The sequence below is a fragment of the Zeus faber genome (genome assembly GCF_960531495.2).
Source record: "Zeus faber genome assembly, chromosome: 7".
Classification (NCBI taxonomy): Eukaryota; Metazoa; Chordata; class Actinopteri; order Zeiformes; family Zeidae; genus Zeus; species Zeus faber.
In genome coordinates, this window is record NC_137203.1 from 18,470,685 (window position 1) to 18,489,662 (window position 18,978).

The window sequence follows — 18,978 nt, forward strand, 5'->3', positions numbered from 1 at the left end:
ATATCCCAAATATATTTATACCCACAGCAAATACTAGTATCCACACTGCCGCCTTTTAATTGAGTATATTGAGTGTTTTATACCGCTACATGTTTACTTCCATACCCCTCCTCTTTAACACAAGCTTCTCTCTACTTCTCTTTATCATCACTCTTCTTCCTCTCTTTTTGATCTCTCCATCCTGTTGTCTCGGATCCATCGCTCTCAACCTCCTCTCCATATCTCCCTCTCTTTCTTCCACTTTTCCCCAGTCTCTCTGCCTCCCCTCACCCCCCTCCTTCCCTCCACTTCTCCAATCCCTCTCTCCTCTTTCCCGGGGGCCGAGATCATGCCTGCCCCCCTTCCTTCCCCGCAGCCGGGGATGACATCATCGCATTCCAGCGCCGCCGTCGCGCTCCCCCAGCGCCCATTCCACCACCACGGCCATCATCCCCAGCATCAGCATCAACACGCACACACACACACAGACACAGACACACACACACACACACACACACACACACACACACACACACACACACACAAAAAGATGGCCCTGAGTGGGTCTGTGGGATTATAGAAAGAAGAAAATAAGTGAAAAGCGATCTAGAAAGAGAGGGGTAGAGGTAGAGAGAGAGAAAAGAGAGACGGCGGGAGGGAAAAGAAAGAATCCCGCTGGGGTAGGCAGAACGCTCTGACCTATGCACTCCCCCCCCCCCCAAAAAAAAAAAAGCGTCTCAATAAACCACGCTGCAGACAAAATGTGATGAGTCAGACTCCTGGCTACAGAGAGAAAAAACAACAACATGAGAGGAGGAGAGAGGGGATGAGTGGAAAGGAGAGGATGCCGCCCCCCACACTTCCTTTGTTTCGGTCCCCGGTTCTTCTGAAACTTCAAGAGCTTGGCAGCTGTTTACAGAGTTCGCTTTACGGGCCGGCTGAGTCAAGGCACGACGCGCCGTGCGGGAAGCGGGAACGACATGAAAGAATCAGCCATGGTAAAGGAAAAGAAAAGAAAGAAATTAAATCAAAATACAAAGCAATTCAGGACTTGGAGCGCAGCGGCGATTTCCTGAATACCCCTTTGGTGGATATTCCAGTACCTCAGAGCTACTGTACTGGGTAGAGGTGAAAAGTGGGGCTGATCACGATCGGGAAATTGTAGTTGGTTCAATCTCAAACAAATAATTGAGATTGATAATTGAATTCTCTTTTTTGTTCATTTTACGGCACTATCAGAGTGTAAGCCGATAAAAGTGTAAACTGCTTTTCAGCGCGAAAAAATGTACAAAAATCTCGACCACCGGGGGAAAAAAATAAAAAATAAATCAATGGAATGAAGTCATTGGACCGACTTTCAAAAAAAAAAGTTTAACTTTCTAAAACCTATATATTTTATTTTAGGTTAGGCCAGAAGAAACCTTAAGAAAAGGAAAAGAAAGAAGCCTCCAGAAAGAGCAGGAAGAATGCACCAGGAAAGTTTCTTTTCTTTGGACTCACGTAGTCATGAAAGGCCTTGGCCTCGCTGGAGTGTTCGCAGGTCTCTCTCCTCTCTGGAGCCGCGCAGTACAGGTCCCAGAAAACACTGCGGCGAGGGGAAGGAGGGGAGGAAGAAAGGGAAGCACGGCATTCAGGTCACATCATCAAATACAACAGTGAATCTTAAAGAGGATGAAAGCGGAGAGTCTGAATCTATTTTCATTGTAATCTGCGGCTGGAAAATTCACAAGCGGGCTCTGAAAAACAAGAGGTTTTCCGAGGATCAAAAAGTAAATGGAAATATGTGGGCGTGGCCCCGGGGGATAAATCACTGGGACCGGACTGGGAACGCGGGATCGACCCCGAAACGAGTGGAATTATTTTTTGTTTCGGAGGGAGAGACAAAAAGGGGAACGCTCACCACCACCAGGAGTGGAGGAATCCTGGAGGTTCCCCTAACGTGATGTTCTTCTCCCATCGGATCTGGAGGAGAACAAGGCGAGAGGGAGGGAGAGGGAGAGAGAGAGAGAGAGAGACAGGCGTTAAAGACAAGTACGACATTTGAATTAGCTCCATTAGAAGGTTGGAGCAGGTGCAAGGGGATTCCTTAACATGATACCATAACGGAATTACGTCCCAATTGTCTGGCAATGGACTGATGGATAAATGGATAAGTCCTGTGTGTGTGTGTGTGTGTGTGTGTGTGTGTGTGTGTGTGTGTGTGTGTGTGTGTAACAACTGTAGGAATCTGTAATAACCCTTTACATTAGACCATCCTCTCTATAAGCCCTGTCCATACTGTTACTATATACTATGTCCATACTGCACTATTATTCATTATGTACAGAAATATCCAACTATATTCTATTATATTTATACCTGGTCAATATTTTGGGTTTTTTTTTTTACTCTTTTTTTCATGCTACTCGTCTGTCTGCACGACAATACAAGCACCAAGACGAATTCCTTTTGTGTGAAAATGTACTTGGCCCAATATACAGATTTTGATTCCTTCCATATTTTTTCCTTCCATCATGCTTCCTTTCTTGCTTCTATCCCTCCTTCTACCCTTCCTTCCTTTCTGTCCTCCTTCCTTCCTTCCTTCCTTCCTTCCTTCCTCCCTCCCTCCCTCCCTCCTGCCAAGGCCAATAACTGACATCATCCACTCTGCTGCAGAGCTGATTTATGGCACAACGTACATGGATGTGTAGACGTGTAGAGACACACATCTAAATATAGCAGAGCATCCATATATCCTTAAAGAAATAGCGCGCGCACACACACACACACAAATCTATTGGTGTGAGTGACCTCTATGGCGTCTCAACACTGTTAAGGCCGTCGCTCCATAAACTGTGATCTCTCTCTCTCCCTCTCTCTCCCTCCCTCCCCCCTTATTGGTGAACAATTTGAAATAAAAAAAAACCTGTCAATGGGAACGTGGTTCATTTAACGACATTGAAAGGGAAAGGTATTGATATCAAGGCAATGGCATTATTATTGATTCTTGCAGATCGTTTCCAACACTTGATAATATCAACAAAAATCATTGATATTATCAAGTGTTGGAAAAATGTAGTGGCGTTCAAGACCAGATCTTTGACAGCTGAGTAGATGCATCACTTCAGCACCGGGGATCCAAACATAAAACTAAAAGTTTGTGCGGCGAGATAAAATGTTTCAGGTTAAAAGAGAGACTTTTTTTTATCACTTTCTTTGTTAATGCAGGCAGAACTTTTAAAGCAATACAGCTGAAGTTATTTCCACGTTAGTGAAGCTTTTCAAAAGCAGACCTGGCACTATTCATCTCTGTCACCTTTTATTCACCTCTGCCTCGACAAAGGAAGGCGTTCTCTGCCTTCGTCACCTTTCAAATCAATGCCGTGTCGTATTTTAGGGCTTGAGGGAGCCACGCAGAATGACTCCTCCCACACGGCTTGAGTCGGAATGCTCTGTTCATACTTAACTTGGCTTTTTTATCTGATCCTATAAGAAAGCCTGCGACGCGCGTCGCTGTCGAGGATAAGAAGCGTTTCCTCCATACATAAGGGAAGAGCGAGCGGAGGTGTCCCGGGCTTATCTGACTTCCTTTCCGTCCAGCTCCAGTTTTCTCTGGACCATTGGCGTGAAAACAGTATATCTTTAAACTTCACGTAAACATTTTGGTCGTATGGTGCGGTACGTTGCACTGTGACTGCGTTTTTCAGTTTTTCAAAATCTACAATACCAAAATACCATTTGGTAAATATAATGTACTTTTTTTTACCCTCGTGTTTTTAATCTAATCTTATTTGCACCTTTTGCAAAATACTCTACTCATAAAAAAAAGACATTTAAGTCAGTCATAATTAGAGATTTTTTTAATATACGTATATATATATTAAAAAAAAATATATATATATATATTTTTTTAATATTATATAAAATAATATTTTATAATTTTATATTGTTTTTTGTTTTTTTATATATTTTGGGCTCTGAACTGTAATAACATTAGACTTAATATCTGATCACTCCTTCTAGGAGATGAAAACAGATGTGGGTGATAAACCCCCCTCCACTTCCACTTCATGCTGCACGCCGACGCAATGTTTACCTTTGGCGTGTGGGGGTGCGGGGGCATTCGTAAGAAGAAGAAGAAGAAGAAGAAGAAGAAGAAAAATGATAGATCGATAGAAGATTAAAGGAAAAAGAGAGAGAGAGAGAGAGAGAGAGAGAGAGGCGGCGTCTCGGAGCGGCTGTGTTTATACTTGTTGCTCTCTTATGCCTTCCCACACTCCCCACGCATCCGCCTTTCATCCCTCACTTCCGCGGGAGGAGAAAGAGAGAGGGATGTCGTGCCAGACGCCAAACGGAAGAGGGGTGACGACGGAGACGGGAGATGTGAAGACGCGCAGAAGCGGGACGGTCGGAAAGAAAATGCGACGAGAAATTGACCGAACGGAAACAGACGCTGAGGGGAAAGGGGAGAAAGGAGGAATGGAAGCACAATTGAGAGAATCAGATCTGAGTCTATCTGAGGGGCCCGTGCGCCCAGTCCGCCTCTTCATTTCCAGATTTTCCTCGAGTCTGGTGGACCCGTGCCAGGTGATGATGTAACCCTTTTTTCTTTCCCCATGCCTTCCCTTTGTTCTGGCCTAGCCCCCCCCACTCCACCCCGCCCCACTCCACCCCACCTCTTGTCTCCTACATCATTATTTAGGGTCGTTTAGCGCACGGCGCTGGGGCCAGGCGGCCTCGTCCTCACCCCGCCAAACCTCTTTATCGCCACAGGGAGGGAGAGAGAGAGAGAGAGAGAGAGAGGGTGAGAGAGAGAGAGCGAGAGAGACAGAAGGAACTACAAAGAGCAGGAGAGAGATAATGACGGAGAGACGTGGGGGAGAAAGTGAGGAGAAGGGGCAGCGAGATGGAGCTGGTGGTGGTGATGTCAGTGGAAGATCTGGGCTCGGGGCTGAGCGTCTCTCTGGTTTATACCCAATCCGGCTAAATGGAGGGAGCCCTAATATTGACCCTCCCCGCCACCCTCCCCTCCCTCCCTCCCACCCCACTGCAAGCTCAGCACAGCACGGCCGAGCTAATTCAATTGGCGGCTGCACACCGACTGACTTACCGGACACTCCACCAGGGTCAAAGCCCCCACCACACACACACACACACGCACACACACGCACACGCCTTACCTCCGAGAGAAAGGTCTGTGCCGACTTCTGCGCTCCGACGTGCAGCAGGTACTCGTACACGTACAGAGCTAACCTGCACACACACACATATACACACACACACACACACACACGCACACACACACACACACACACACACACACACAGACACACACACACACACACAAAAAGTCACACAAGGGGAAGCAATGAGAAGCTTGTTTGTAACCTGAAACCCAGTCACCCCTGATCTCCATGATCATCAAGCACAAATGAAATTCAGCGACACGTGTGGAATACCATGCATGGGAGCTTGAAAGGGAGACTTTATGCCTTTTGAACCTTGTTTCCATTGAAGGCGTGTAGGGCATCCACTTCCCAATACTTGACAATGCTTGCCCAGTTTTACCATCCAGCTACGTACTGGCTTTACTTCCGCCACGTACTGATGTTTTCCTGGCATCGACGGACGGATGAGGTGTTTCAGGTGAAAAGAGTACAACGTCCATGTTGGACCAGAAAAAGACACATGTGGGTACATGGACAGAGATTTTAGGTTTTTATAACCTTTTGATAGAGTCTAACATTAAACCGTTCAATCCAATCCAAAGAGAGAAGGAACTGGAGCCTGGGTTTACATTAGCATTGGGGATGCTCAACACATTTTGGGGGGGGGGGGTAAAGGTTAACTGGGATGCCGGGATGGAAATGCTCGTATCTCATGAATATGCTGGATTGTTGCAGTGGCTCTTTTCCCCCACAGAAAATCGAATGCATATCTAAACTTAACTTGATAAGTGTAAATATTTGTATTATTTTATTTTTTTTTCTTATTTTTTTACTTTTTCTCCCCCAATCACAATGCAATAAGTGAATGGGAATATTTTTATGAAAATATTTATCACATTTTTTCCAACTGTGCTCCCCCGCCCCCCCAAATCACCCCGCGATAATTATTGAAGGTGAATATTTTAATCTTTTTAATATTTTAATTCAGTTAATTCAGTGAGTTAATTATGAGGCATCTCGATTGACGTGCATTCACCGAATCGCAACTGCAGTGACTCATAATAGGGCGGCTACTTTGAAACAAAATGCAACATGACTATCCCCAATAAAAGGCAAAAATATGATTTTCTGGAAACGGATCACAGCATGCAATTGTGCGGCAGAGGACGTGCCCGAAATGCAATTATATGGCAGTAAAATGTTACAGGAAACTGAATTCACCTAGCCTAATAGGAATTCCATGGGCTGGCTGTGTCTACTATTTTCTAGGTCATTGAGAGCGACACACTTTGGAGCAGCTCTTCTTCAGGCCTCGGGCTCCACAAAGACTTCCACGTCTTTGATCGCAGTTAGAATTAATTAGAGGTTTGATTTGGTAAGTCCACGCTGCTACTATCGCTGTTAGCTTTGCTGCTACCCACAGCGTGTTGGATTGGAATGGAGTGGTGAGCGCTGGTCAGGCGGCTCCACGGACACAGCACACACATTGATCCAGATGGGATCGATAGATCAGATCACCGAGGCTCCCCGGGGAGGCCAGCGCGGCATCATACTGTACAGGCTGATTATCAGTGGGAAATTGGTCAATTTATCCCAAATTTAATAAAAGGCAGGTAAATAGTCACCCCGCCTTTACATATCCTCTCGAATCGATAAGGGTCCTGCAGTGAAAACTTGTGCTGACGAGGAGGGATGCGATCTACTCATTATCTCACCTCATGAACTTGATGGATACAAGTAGATAAAAAAGAACTGCAGATCTGCATTTTGACTATAGATGGGTAAGTCCTCAAGTCCTATAAGGAAATTATATTTTGTGTACTTGCTTTAACCGACATCTGGAAAGCAGTGGAAAAAAAAAACAACACAAAATTAGGAGACGTTCTAACTTGCAATCTATGGTAACGTCAATCAAAGAAGATCTAACCATCTCCTGATCCCCCTGCAGAAAGGATAGTTCACCGCCATCACTGGCTAATACCAAAATATCTAAATGGAATATCCCCTGTCCTCGAACCCCGTGCTGAAATCTGCTCCCAGACTGGTCTCTCCTCGCTCAGACGAAGGTAAAAATAAACTCCCCAGACGGTCCCGTCTGCTGGCGCACAGATGATGGACTGCACACCTTTCTGTTTCTTCTCTCCCTCCATCCCTGCCTTCCATTTCCATCTCTCCTCTTCTCTCCTTTATTGCTTTCATCCATGGCCTCTCGCTCGCCTCCTGTCCTGTCTTGTGTTGTTGGTTTTTTGTCATTGTACTCTCCTGTCTTTGTCTCATGAAAGGATGAAAGGAGGCAGTACAGGATGACTACCACTCCCACCCCCCCCCCCACACACACACACACATACACCCACACCCACACACACACACACACACACACCCCTTCCCTCCTGCGGCCCGGAAGCGGTGATGTCTCACCAAAGAGATACCGACAGAATATTTCACAGGGACAAGGTTAAGGGAACAATGGAAGACTTAACAAAACTCTTGACACCTCTCGTCTCTGGTGAGCATGAATTAAACATGGAGCTTCTTTTTCTTTTTTGTTGATTCTCTCACATTTTTTCAAGACGTCGTCGTGCCATCCTTCAACATCTCCAGGAACGAGCGGGATCAGTCATTCTATGCCTCCCGCTCTCTTTTGTTGTCTTCTTGGAACACTCTTGCTCTTTTTGAGCAACCTCACTTCAGATGTAATAGTTACAGTTTAGAATTCTTTTTTATCACACACACACACACACACACACACACACACACACACACACACACACACACACACACACACACACACACACACACACACACACACACACACACACACACACACACACACACACACACACACACACACACACTTTATAAAAATATATTATTCATTTACATTAATTTATTTTTACATTATACATTTATACAATTTAATTATTATTATTATAATAATAATAATATAATAATGATTTTTTTTTTTACATTGTACAAGCTTAAAATCTATTTTAAGGAGGAGATTTTACACTGAGATCAAAACAGAAATGTAACAACTGTTTTTTGGGCTTTTCTAAGCTTAAACATTTGCCCCAAGGACAGTGATCCTATCCTCTAACTGTCAACACTCAGCAAACCCCAATAGAGGTTAATGCATTCATGATGGAATGTGTCCTCACACTTGAGGTTGTGATGCTGAAAAGTATTTTTATTTTTGTGATCGTAATGCTCTCATCCTCAATACCCTCAAAACAGAGCAGATCATCTTCAGAGCCACACAAGACTCCCATATTGCTTCGGTTGGAATTCACAACCAACCCGTAAAACAAACATCATCATTCAAATACGTGGGGGTGCACGTGGACAGTGTCCTGTCATGGACCTACCAGGTGGACTTCAATTGTAATGAGGTACCACAGAGGAAGTCCTCACTCTACTCTTGTGCTCGACCATAGCATCCAGCAATACGGAGGCTCAGTCTGGTTGAGTGTTGCCGGTATGCAGTGGTTAGCACCTACCAAAAGTGGTCCAAGGAAGGACAACCGGTGAACAGGCTACAGGGTCATGGGCGCCCATGGGCTCATTGATGCACGTGGGGAGCTAAGTCGGATCGGACCAGACAGGCTGCTTGCTCCCATCCCACAGAAGAGCTACTGTAGCACAAATTGCTGAAAAAGTTGATGCTGCTATGATAGAAAGGTGTCAGAACACACAGTGCATCACAGCTTGCTGCGTATGGGGCTGCGTAGCTGGTCAGAGTGTCCACGCTGACCCCTGTCCACACCCGAAAGCTCCTACTATGGGCATGTGCTCATTGTAGGTGCATCAGAACTGTGTCAGAACTGGACCATGGAGCAATGGAAGAAGGTGGCCTGGTCTGATGAATCACGTTTTCTTCTACATCATGTGGATGGCCGGGGTTAGGGTCCGATCCGATGGAGCATCTGTGGGATGTGCTGGAACAACAAGCCCGATCCATGGGGGCCCCACCTCGCAACTTCCAGGACTTAAGGGATCTGCTGCTAACGTCTTGGTGCCAGATACCACAGGACACCTCCAGAGGTCTTGTGGCGTCCATGCCTCCACGGGTCAGAGCTGATTTGACGGCACGAGGGGGACTTCAACAATATTAGTGGTTTGAGATTGTTAGAGCATGTGATATTATTATTGGTTATTTTTGATACTTGAGTGTATATTGATTTTACTTAAGTAGAAAATTGAATGGTGGATTTTTTTTTTCTTATGTAATTCTATTGAAATTTATATTCAAGATTCAAGAGGTTTATTTGTCACATACATACTGTTTACATACATTCATACATATATGCAGTGAAATGTCTTTGCAACGCACCCGCAGATTATGTACAAAAGTTACTAAACCGAACATAATAACTACCTAATTCCGACCTAGCTAACTAATTGATTCCTAAAACTGAATAGAATAATATGAATAAAATTTAAAAAAAATCAGACTCAAAAAGATAATACAAAGTGGGCAAAATATATGTATCTGTACTCATTCCCACCTCGGTGATAAGCCTCCTGTGTGGCCAACTGAGAAGATTTGACCTACGAGGGATTTAACAAGAGCGGATTTTTCTGTGACCTTTGACCCTGACATTCAGAACAACAGTCTGAGAGAAGAGAAACAAGATACAGAGGGAAGTAATACATGGCGAGGGGAGGAGGTGAAGTGAAGAGGGATGGAGTGAAACTATACATATAAACACATCTTTAACACACACACACACACACACACACACACACACACACACACACACACACACACACACACACACACACACACACACACACACACACACACACACACACACACACACACACACACACAATGTTCAATGGGGACCGATAAAGCAGTTGAATGTTTTAAACTTTAACCCAGAACTACCAATTTACTCAGAGGCGAGTGTTTCTCTTATCAAAACGCTAAACTTCTTTTCCATACAACGTTTCCATTTGTCAGCTCCGACTTGATAAACGCTGTGAACGTCAAGTCAACGTCGAGTGAAAAACTCGCTGAAAAATACTGAGTGGAGAGATACCTTTTTACAAGCAGAAGGACTCCCCAAGGATAGAAATCCTGACTGCAAAGACTTAACCGGCGAGAAATAAACGCGGACGTTCAGTCGTCTTTATATTAAGTCCAAAGTAAAAAGGGGCTTAAAAACACGTGAGGGTCGACACAATTCAATGGTTTCCGACCCAAAGCGAGTCTATCAAAGTGAGAGATCCTTTGTATTCTCCCCCCCAAAAGAAGTGTTTGCCCTTGTGCTACCGGCCGTTCGCACAAATTGAAAGACATTCGTTATTTTCGACCTGTCTACCTCGGCAATCTGCGGCGTGAAGAGGAAGCACTTCACATTAATCACAAATACAACCGCGGTGATTGAAAAGAGATCAAGTGTTTGGCCTTGCTATTTTGTGTATTTTGTGTGTGTTTATGTGTGTGTGTGTGTGTGTGTGTTGAGGCCCTTTTTGCATTGGATCTCCACATGAGCAGCTGACCCCTTTCCCCTTCAAATTCAAGTAGTTTTGTCTACGGTGAGTCACATTTAATTAAATTCATATTAGGAGCCGAACCTGGGGACGGCGCTCGGGCAGAATGAAACAACAACCGCCAGCTTCCAGATCGGCTTTGTGGCCAAAAAAGGGAAAAAAGGAGCTCGGCTGCAGTTTGACCATCAAACCCGTTTCCCAGAATCAGCACTCAGCCCAGATGTGAGCGAATTTCACCGCCACGGAGGCCAAACTCCGCGTCACTTACTGTCTGCGGCTTCGGCGATCTCAGGATTATTAACCCGTTCCGCTCAGGCCGTGTCCGCGTAATGGCTCCTGACACGTTTTGGACAGGTGTTTCACCAACAAATGAGATAGAATGGATGAAATGACTGATAGGCCAGAGATGAGAAATAATACTCTATCAATGTTCTATACAGCACAAATGATGCAGACTGCTTCGTATCCATCCATCCATCTACCCATCTACCTATCTATCTATCTATAAGATAAAAAGTTATATTTGCAGTGTGAAGTTTATAATGAACATAAAATGCGAGAGGCACATTTGAAAAGGCAGGATTTCTTAATTTTCAATGCCAGATAAACTCACAGTTGGCTATAAATTGCCTGTGAGTAAAAATTGCCATGTAAGATTTATAGTTTTACCCGTAATAGTGCCCCCTCACGCCTTTATGAATTTACAGTACTATTTACATGGGGTGAGCGACCCTTCGGAATAACACGTCACATCAATCATACCAGACTGTCAGATAGAAAAAAAAACAAAAAAAAAAACCTGAAACAACAAAAAACTAAATGGACCGAATATATTTTGCAATCCATACTTCCCATACTGAGTTACAGACAGAGAGAGAGAGAGAGAGGTAGGGGAGCAATGCAAATAGATGAAAGCTTCTGGAAGGAAGAGTCGGGGATGTGGGATTAGAGAGATAGAAAAAAAGAAATAATGGAGGTGGTGTTAGGGTGGAGGTGTGTGTGTGTGTGGGGGGGGGGGGGGGTTGTCCCCGAGATGAATCCTCCGGAGATCCATAAACTTTCACATTCTAATGCGGAGGATCCTTGCCCGGCTCCCTGCTGTGACCTCCTTCTGCAAATTCACACAAAATCAAACCAGCATAGGAGGAGCCGACCGGTGGGCAGGCTCCCAAAACATAAATACACAGACAAAACACCACACGCTCAGACGGAACGATGTGATGCGAGGAATTTTATTAGATCGGAGATGTCTTTTTTTATACATATAAGAATTTCAATGAGCTCCATGTGGAGACTTAATAACAAAGGGAGCTAAGCCTGAGATGGAACCCGACCCAAGTCAGGAAGTCAAAGTATTGTAATTACCTCCTGAAATTTGCTTTCCTACAATAAAAAAAAAAAAAACGAAATCACCGCCTGACTGCAAATCTGCAATGTGGCCATCGGAAAATAAAGTGACTAATAAAATATATAAATACGATTGTCTCTTGGCTGAGGGACTATACATCGGTTTGACTGCGTGATGGCGGGATGAAATAAAATGTAAACTACTGTAGTGGTCATGTTATATATATACACCGCTATAAAACCCTAAATACACATATATTATAAATGTTATGTCCCTATACTATGCTATATATACATACCACATATAATAAAGGGTATATGTCCCTATACTATGCTATATATACATACCATATATAATAAAGGGTATATGTCCCTATACTATGCTATATATACATACCATATATAATAAAGGGTATATGTCCCTATACTATGCTATATATGCATACCATATATAATAAAGGGTATATGTCCCTATACTATGCTATATATACATACCATATATTATAAAGGGTATATGTCCGTATACTATGCTATATATACATACCATATATAATAAAGGGTATATGTCCCTATACTATGCTATATATACATACCATATATTATAAAGGGTATATGTCCCTATACTATGCTATATATACATACCATATATAATAAAGGGTATATGTCCCTATACTATGCTATATATACATACCATATATTATAAAGGGTATATGTCCCTATACTATGCTATATATACATACCATATATTATAAAGGGTATATGTCCCTATACTATGCTATATATACATACCATATATTATAAAGGGTATATGTCCCTATACTATGCTATATATACATACCATATATTATAAAGGGTATATGTCCCTATACTATGCTATATATACATACCATATATTATAAAGGGTATATGTCCCTATACTATGCTATACTGTATATACGTACCCTATATCATTGTTTTCCAACCTTCCACAGCACACTGTTTACAATGAAATAAACCCAGGCACAACACTATCCTGTAAACCACTAAAAACATCCGAAACATTTATAACTGAGTTTATTAATATGGTCTTCTAATAGGGACGCGAAGACTTATGCGACTAATGATAAGTCGGCAGCGAACAAATCTTTTAATCACTCAGGAGCCGGGAGTCACTCCGGCAAAGGGGTGTTTGTGAGTGGGTTGACTCAAAATACAAATAATTACAGAGGATTAAATTATATGTTTTTTTGTGCAAATTACATTTGGAACTCAGAGCCAAACAGACCATTCTGACCCTTGTTCATCCACCTCGCTCACCGTGCGTTACACCAACTGAACCAAACAAACGAATAGTCGGAGAATCAACCCACTCTTTTTACCGAGCGACACGTCAAGAACAGAATCTCAAAAAAAAAAGTCGAGCTTTCGCGACGATCAGTCCTCACTTTCAGTGTGAAACTTGTTCACCTGGATCTGCTGAAATCAGTGCCGCCTGGCGATTTTGATCTTGCAACACAAGAGCTTATTTCCATTCTCTTATTTTTGAAGCGGAATTTGGAAAAAATGGACCTGGCGACCTCACAGGACACAGTAGTGTGGGGCAGCACAGCAGTAGAAAAACACTGCCCTATATTATAAATAAAGTCATCCCCAAATGGTGAGGTCTGATTTTGTCAATATAGCCTCTCTCTCTCTCTCTCTCTCTCTCTCTCTCTCTCTCTCTCTCTCTCTCTCTCTCTCTCTCTCTCTCTCTCTCTCTCTCTCTCTCTCTCTCTCTCTCTCTCTCTCTCTCTCTCTCTCTCTCTCTCTCTCTCTCTCTCTCTCTCTCTCTCCCCTGAGCCAGACGCTGCTCCCCCCCCCCCCCCCCCCCCCTCGCCAGTTCATCTCTGTCTTTTCGGCACAATGTTGTTGTTTTTTTTTTCCTCCTCCTTGTTCTTCTCCCCTCTCTCTCTCTCTCTCTCTCTCTCTCTCTCTATATTTTTAGTCTATATTTTATATCTACTATAAAAAAAATAGAAAGTCGTGTCCATTCCAATCATTCAGATTAAGGCTAATTAAGCCATTGTCCACCAGGTGAGCTCCATGACAGACGCCCGTCAGCGGCTCTGAGGCGGCGGCATCATTATCATTCCCGACACAGTTCCCTCGCTTTCTAATCTCCAATCAGGCTTCCTTTCCGGGAGCACCACCATCAAACAAGCACCACCTGTGGATGAGACAAGTGTTTGCAATGTTGGTGCTCCCGTATCACTTACGGCTCTGGAGGGGGGAACAGAGAGAGGGACCGGAGAGAGGGACCCCGCCATAAAAGACGGAGCGGCAATCAAGCTGTGGTCCCCCGCCGCGGCTGGGCCCATGTGTGACAGCCAAACACTTTCCCTGATTAATCAAGCCCAGCAGAGCGGCTTTATGCGCCATTAAGAAGCTCGCTAAATTACTTCACTTCATTCATTACAGCCGAGGAGTATCCCCCCCAAACCCATCCCCACCTCATCCTCCGTGGGGGTAAGACAGTGTGGTGGGAAGATTGAAAGCGATGGGTGGTACAGTAAACACAAAGATAAATATAGAGCCATTACAAGGCTGAATAATTCATCCTATATACTGGGCTTCAGCAAAATAAGAGAGGGGTGGTGGGCATCTTATAAAGCAGCCACGTGGATGATGGAGCCTCTACATTGGCACCTGCAAAACTGTTTATTCCCACGAATGTGTTGATAAATTGGAGAGAAACAGAATTATCCCCAAATCACATCAGCGTGGAAACACGGGTTCCGCCGGATGAACCGCAGATGCATTTTCATTCAGCCCCGGTGTCGTCTTGACGAATCAGCGAAAAGGGAATTGTACGGCTAGGTATCTATTCTCTCCTATTATTTTTATATTTAACTCTATGTAGTATGTACTTATTTTTTTAAACATCATGCGATTTATTACGATTGTTTCAATTTTTTGACAGCCCTAATATACAGCACACACAGACACGGACGCACACACACACAGACCCGCACACATACAAAAATGTAAGGATATGTAAAGAAATGTTATGTTTTATATTATTATTATTAGATATTTTATTATATATTATATTTTATGTACAGTGATTTATTTATTTTTTTTTATTTATAAGCTGTATTTCCTTATGGATAAATGTTATATTTATTCTATGCTATTTCTGTTTATCTGTTTCTTTTTATTCCAACTTTCTTTGGAGCCTGCCCAGTGATCATTTCACAGCAGGTTGTATTGTACATCATAATTGCGCATGAAACAAGTTGGAATTGGGAATCTCTGAGGGGATAAATAGGTTGAAAGTATAAAGTATCGTTAGCTTTATACTACAGCTGCCTGCGTCGGGGTTATTAGTTCAAGTGCCGCTTAACAGCCGAGGGCCTCGTTGGAAATTGTGTGCTCCAATCATCACATGCACTTAGGCAAATGCACTCAAATGCACGCACACGCACACACACACACACACACACACACACACACACACACACACACACACACAGGGAAGGACAAAGATACAACTTGTCTGTTCACGGACAGATAAAGATGTTGAAATGAAGGGAAGGATAAACAGATAAATACGATGAGCAAAGAGAGACCTGGAGGATGGACAGGCAGGGTAGAGGGAAGGACAGAGTCAGAAAAAGAGGGGAAGAGAGTGAGAGAGTGGGCGAGAGAGAGGGAGAGAGAGAGAGAGAGAGAGAGAGAGAGAGAGAGAGAGAGAGAGAGAGAGAGAGAGAGAGAGAGAGAGTGAATGATTGATGAAGGGAGCTGGAAAGCGGAGCGAGGCAGGTCAGGACGGAGCGGGGCAGGGGGAGGAGGAGGAGGAGGAGGAGAGGAACGTGGACGAGGTCCGGATCAGGGGAGGTTTCAGGATCCGTTTGATTTTTTTAGCGTGAGCCACGAACGCTGGATCTGCACAAGGGAAACACTCCAAGTGGAATCTGAACCCAAGGATTTAGAGAAAGAGAGAGACATGCCTTTTTTACACACTACCTGTACGATCCAGCCGTGAGCTCTTTATCAATATCCCACTATTCGTCAAAAACTTTTGGGATATTTCCTTTTGTCAATATCACACAGACCTATTATATATTTTATTAATATATTCATATAATATAATTATTGTTTCATTTGTCAGTCCCCCCCCCCCTTTTTTTCATATTTGAATTTTTGACACACTTCATCATTCAAAAACCTAAACGTGAGCCCGTCCCTGCTCTCTCTCCAGGCCCTGACCGATCCTCGGCTGCGTCCTGCCGCTGCCAGTTGATGCGTTTCTAATTGGTGTTTTTGCTGATGGTCACAAGTTAAATCCATTTTCTCCATTACCCCGCCCCAGCGCCCCGTGGGATCCCTCTAATGGCTCCTCCTGTAGGAAGGGGAGCGCCGCTGTTCGGATATTCATATAAACTTTATTCCCGCTGCCGACACCGAGTCGGCTCTGGCATTATCGTCAACCGGTAGAGAGTTAGGGAGGAGGGGCGAGCAAACGAAGGAAAAAAAAAAAAAAAAAAACTTTGCAAAAGCTTTGAAGATTAAATAAAAGCATGCGTCATAATCCTGCGCGGCAACAGCCCGAGGAGAGACACTCGTACTCAAATAAACTGTTTTATCTGCTCGTGTTCCCCTGTTTTGTCTCAAAATGAGACCGTCTCACGCGCCGCTTTACCGAGTCAATATCTGCGCGAGTCTTTATCCCTGTCGCTCCGCCAGAGCGGGGTCTATCCATCCACAATTAAAGGGATTAGATCAAAAATATACGGACGTAGTTCCCCGAGTTAATATAGAGACTGTGAAAACATTCGTACGAGGACCGGGTCTAACTCCTTATCTTCCCGCATCCATCCCCACGCACCGAGGGAGAGGAATTATTCGGAGTGTTCCAAAACGTGGAATGTGTCCTGCACTGGGGTATCAGTCTAAAAAATGCAGCTCATATCCTGACCGGGGGGCGGTGGTGGTGGTGGTGGTGGCGGGGACAAACGGGCTGTGTTCCTTGGACAAACCCCAGTGTAGTCCTGGTGTTTACCTTTAATTAACTCGCCAATCCCCCCCCAGGGACACAAAAATAAGGGAACGAATGCCGATGGTGAAGTGGGCAAAACATGGCAGAAAAAAATTTCAATAATAATGATTTGGTCATTATTAAAACTAAAAACAGGCCTTTGCAGGAAAAAAAAAAAAAAAAAAGGACGCTCCAATTTATATTTATTTCCTTCAATATATTTGGGTATGGTCAGTGGATTATTTGACTACACATATCCAGACTATGGTGACTGTCTCAGTTAATGCTGTGACGTCCAGTGATTTCTATCAAGTGCATTTTAATGAAAATACTGATACTGAATAAAACTCTGAGGAACAAAACAAAGATGTTCATATAGGGTTGTACCTCAAATATAAACAGCTTCAAGCAGCAAATTCAATGAGACAAATAGTAATAACTGCTTAGTATTTCTGTGATGTTCCGCTGCATTGGGAGCCTCCACCCAGGCGACTCCACCCTGTCTCTGTTATCATCCCCCACAACGTGCCAAACTGAAATAACGGTCACGGGCTAGAACGATATTTATCTGAACTCCAGTCCTCCAAAGCAGCGGTTCTCAACATGAGGTCAGCAGACCCCTCCAGAGGTCCTTGGAGAGGCTCCAGAGGGGTCCCCGGCAGAACAGATGAAGAGAAACTTCACCGTTAGAGATTGTACAATAATGACTGTTTTGGTCCTAGTTTCACTGTTATCTCCCTAACTATAGTATAGACAGGTGTAGAAGTTTGAACAAATGTCAATGTACAATAAAAAGATCTTCTCATATTGGGGTCCATATTGATGGCCAGTTTAAATGGTGTATTTTGTGCTGGTGAAACATTTAAATACATTTCCAACAACTATATTGACACCAAATTTGACTACAAGTTGTGTAACAGAAAGGTCCTTATTATTTGAGTCATGTAGCTTGGATTAATAACCCAGTAATTCATAATAAGAATCAATGTCTTGTTCAGAGATACTTCTTTTTTTTATTTGGCAAAATTCAAGCGCTGGTTGTGCATCTCAAAACTTTGTTTTCCGTTTTTTCATGTCTGATTTTTGGCAAAACATCAACCGCGTAAGAACGTATTCATCAGTGTATTTCTTCCGGCGTATATATTTAAACTCGCTTCCTATGGTTCTTAAGCAGAGAGGCTGTTTTGTTTATGCACAGCTCGCCACTGAGTTTAGTAACCGGAGTGCTCTGCGTTGCAAAACGACCCATTAAAATTCTTCCTTTATTGACCCTGGCTTCAGCAACTCCAGCCGGACACGCTTCCTAACTCGGGATCCGAAAAAATAAATGTAAAAAATAAAAACTTCTAATTAGCCGATCGGCAATTAGGACCCAGACAACACGGCAAAACAGAACGTCCGGGTCTCCCCACGAGCAGCGGCATGAAAGAGAAATATTTGCAGTCCAGAAAGCGTCTTGCGGAGCAGAAAACAATAGCCGGGGAGAAGATAACAGGAAATGCCAGCTTATCAGAAAAGGGAGGACTAGAACCAAAAACAAAAAAAACAAAAAACAAAAAAAAAACATGGGCGGGGGGGTGCGGTTGTTTGAAAGAGAGAGAGAAGGAAGGCGCACGGAATTTTTTCTTTCTTGTGATATAAATGTCAACCCCGGCGGATCTATCTAGGACACTGGATGAAGCACATTACATGTGCACGTTTACAGCCTCCACACCGTCCTCTCCATATGCACTTATTAGAATCTTCTCTCGGCCTTCGCATGTGGACAAGACGCTGAAATGGCTTCTTTGACTTGGTGGTTATTAGATGGTAATACGTAATTACCATAAAGTCTGCGTACTTACCGACATAACGCGGCATTTAATAGACCGAGTCATGATCTCATGATTCAGGTTTGATCCTCTTACCATGCTACGGTGCAACTACGAATGAACTATTGAGTGCTGTGCAACCTAGGGAATACGCAAATAAATATGACGTTGAGATTTGGTACAATGTTGCCTTAGTGTTTTT

At 43.6% G+C, this 18,978-nt stretch overlaps 1 protein-coding gene across 22 annotated transcripts in view; it reads right to left on the bottom strand.

Moving 5' to 3' along the window:
• Window positions 1-18,978, bottom strand: part of LOC307233268 (single-stranded DNA-binding protein 2) — a gene marked incomplete at its 5' end in the record, with an annotated part of 58,892 nt that overhangs the window by 25,156 nt on the left and 14,758 nt on the right. For 20 of the 22 annotated variants that reach the window (XM_080004557.1, XM_080004555.1, XM_080004549.1 and 17 more), the window contains 3 exons: window positions 1,480-1,564; window positions 1,880-1,941; window positions 5,139-5,211. In XM_080004557.1, coding sequence (XP_079860683.1) covers window positions 1,480-1,564; window positions 1,880-1,941; window positions 5,139-5,211 — 220 coding nt within the window. The remainder of the gene's footprint in view (window positions 1-1,479; window positions 1,565-1,879; window positions 1,942-5,138; window positions 5,212-18,978) is intronic. The other 2 variants (XM_080004561.1, XM_080004553.1) reach the window with 1 other exon arrangement.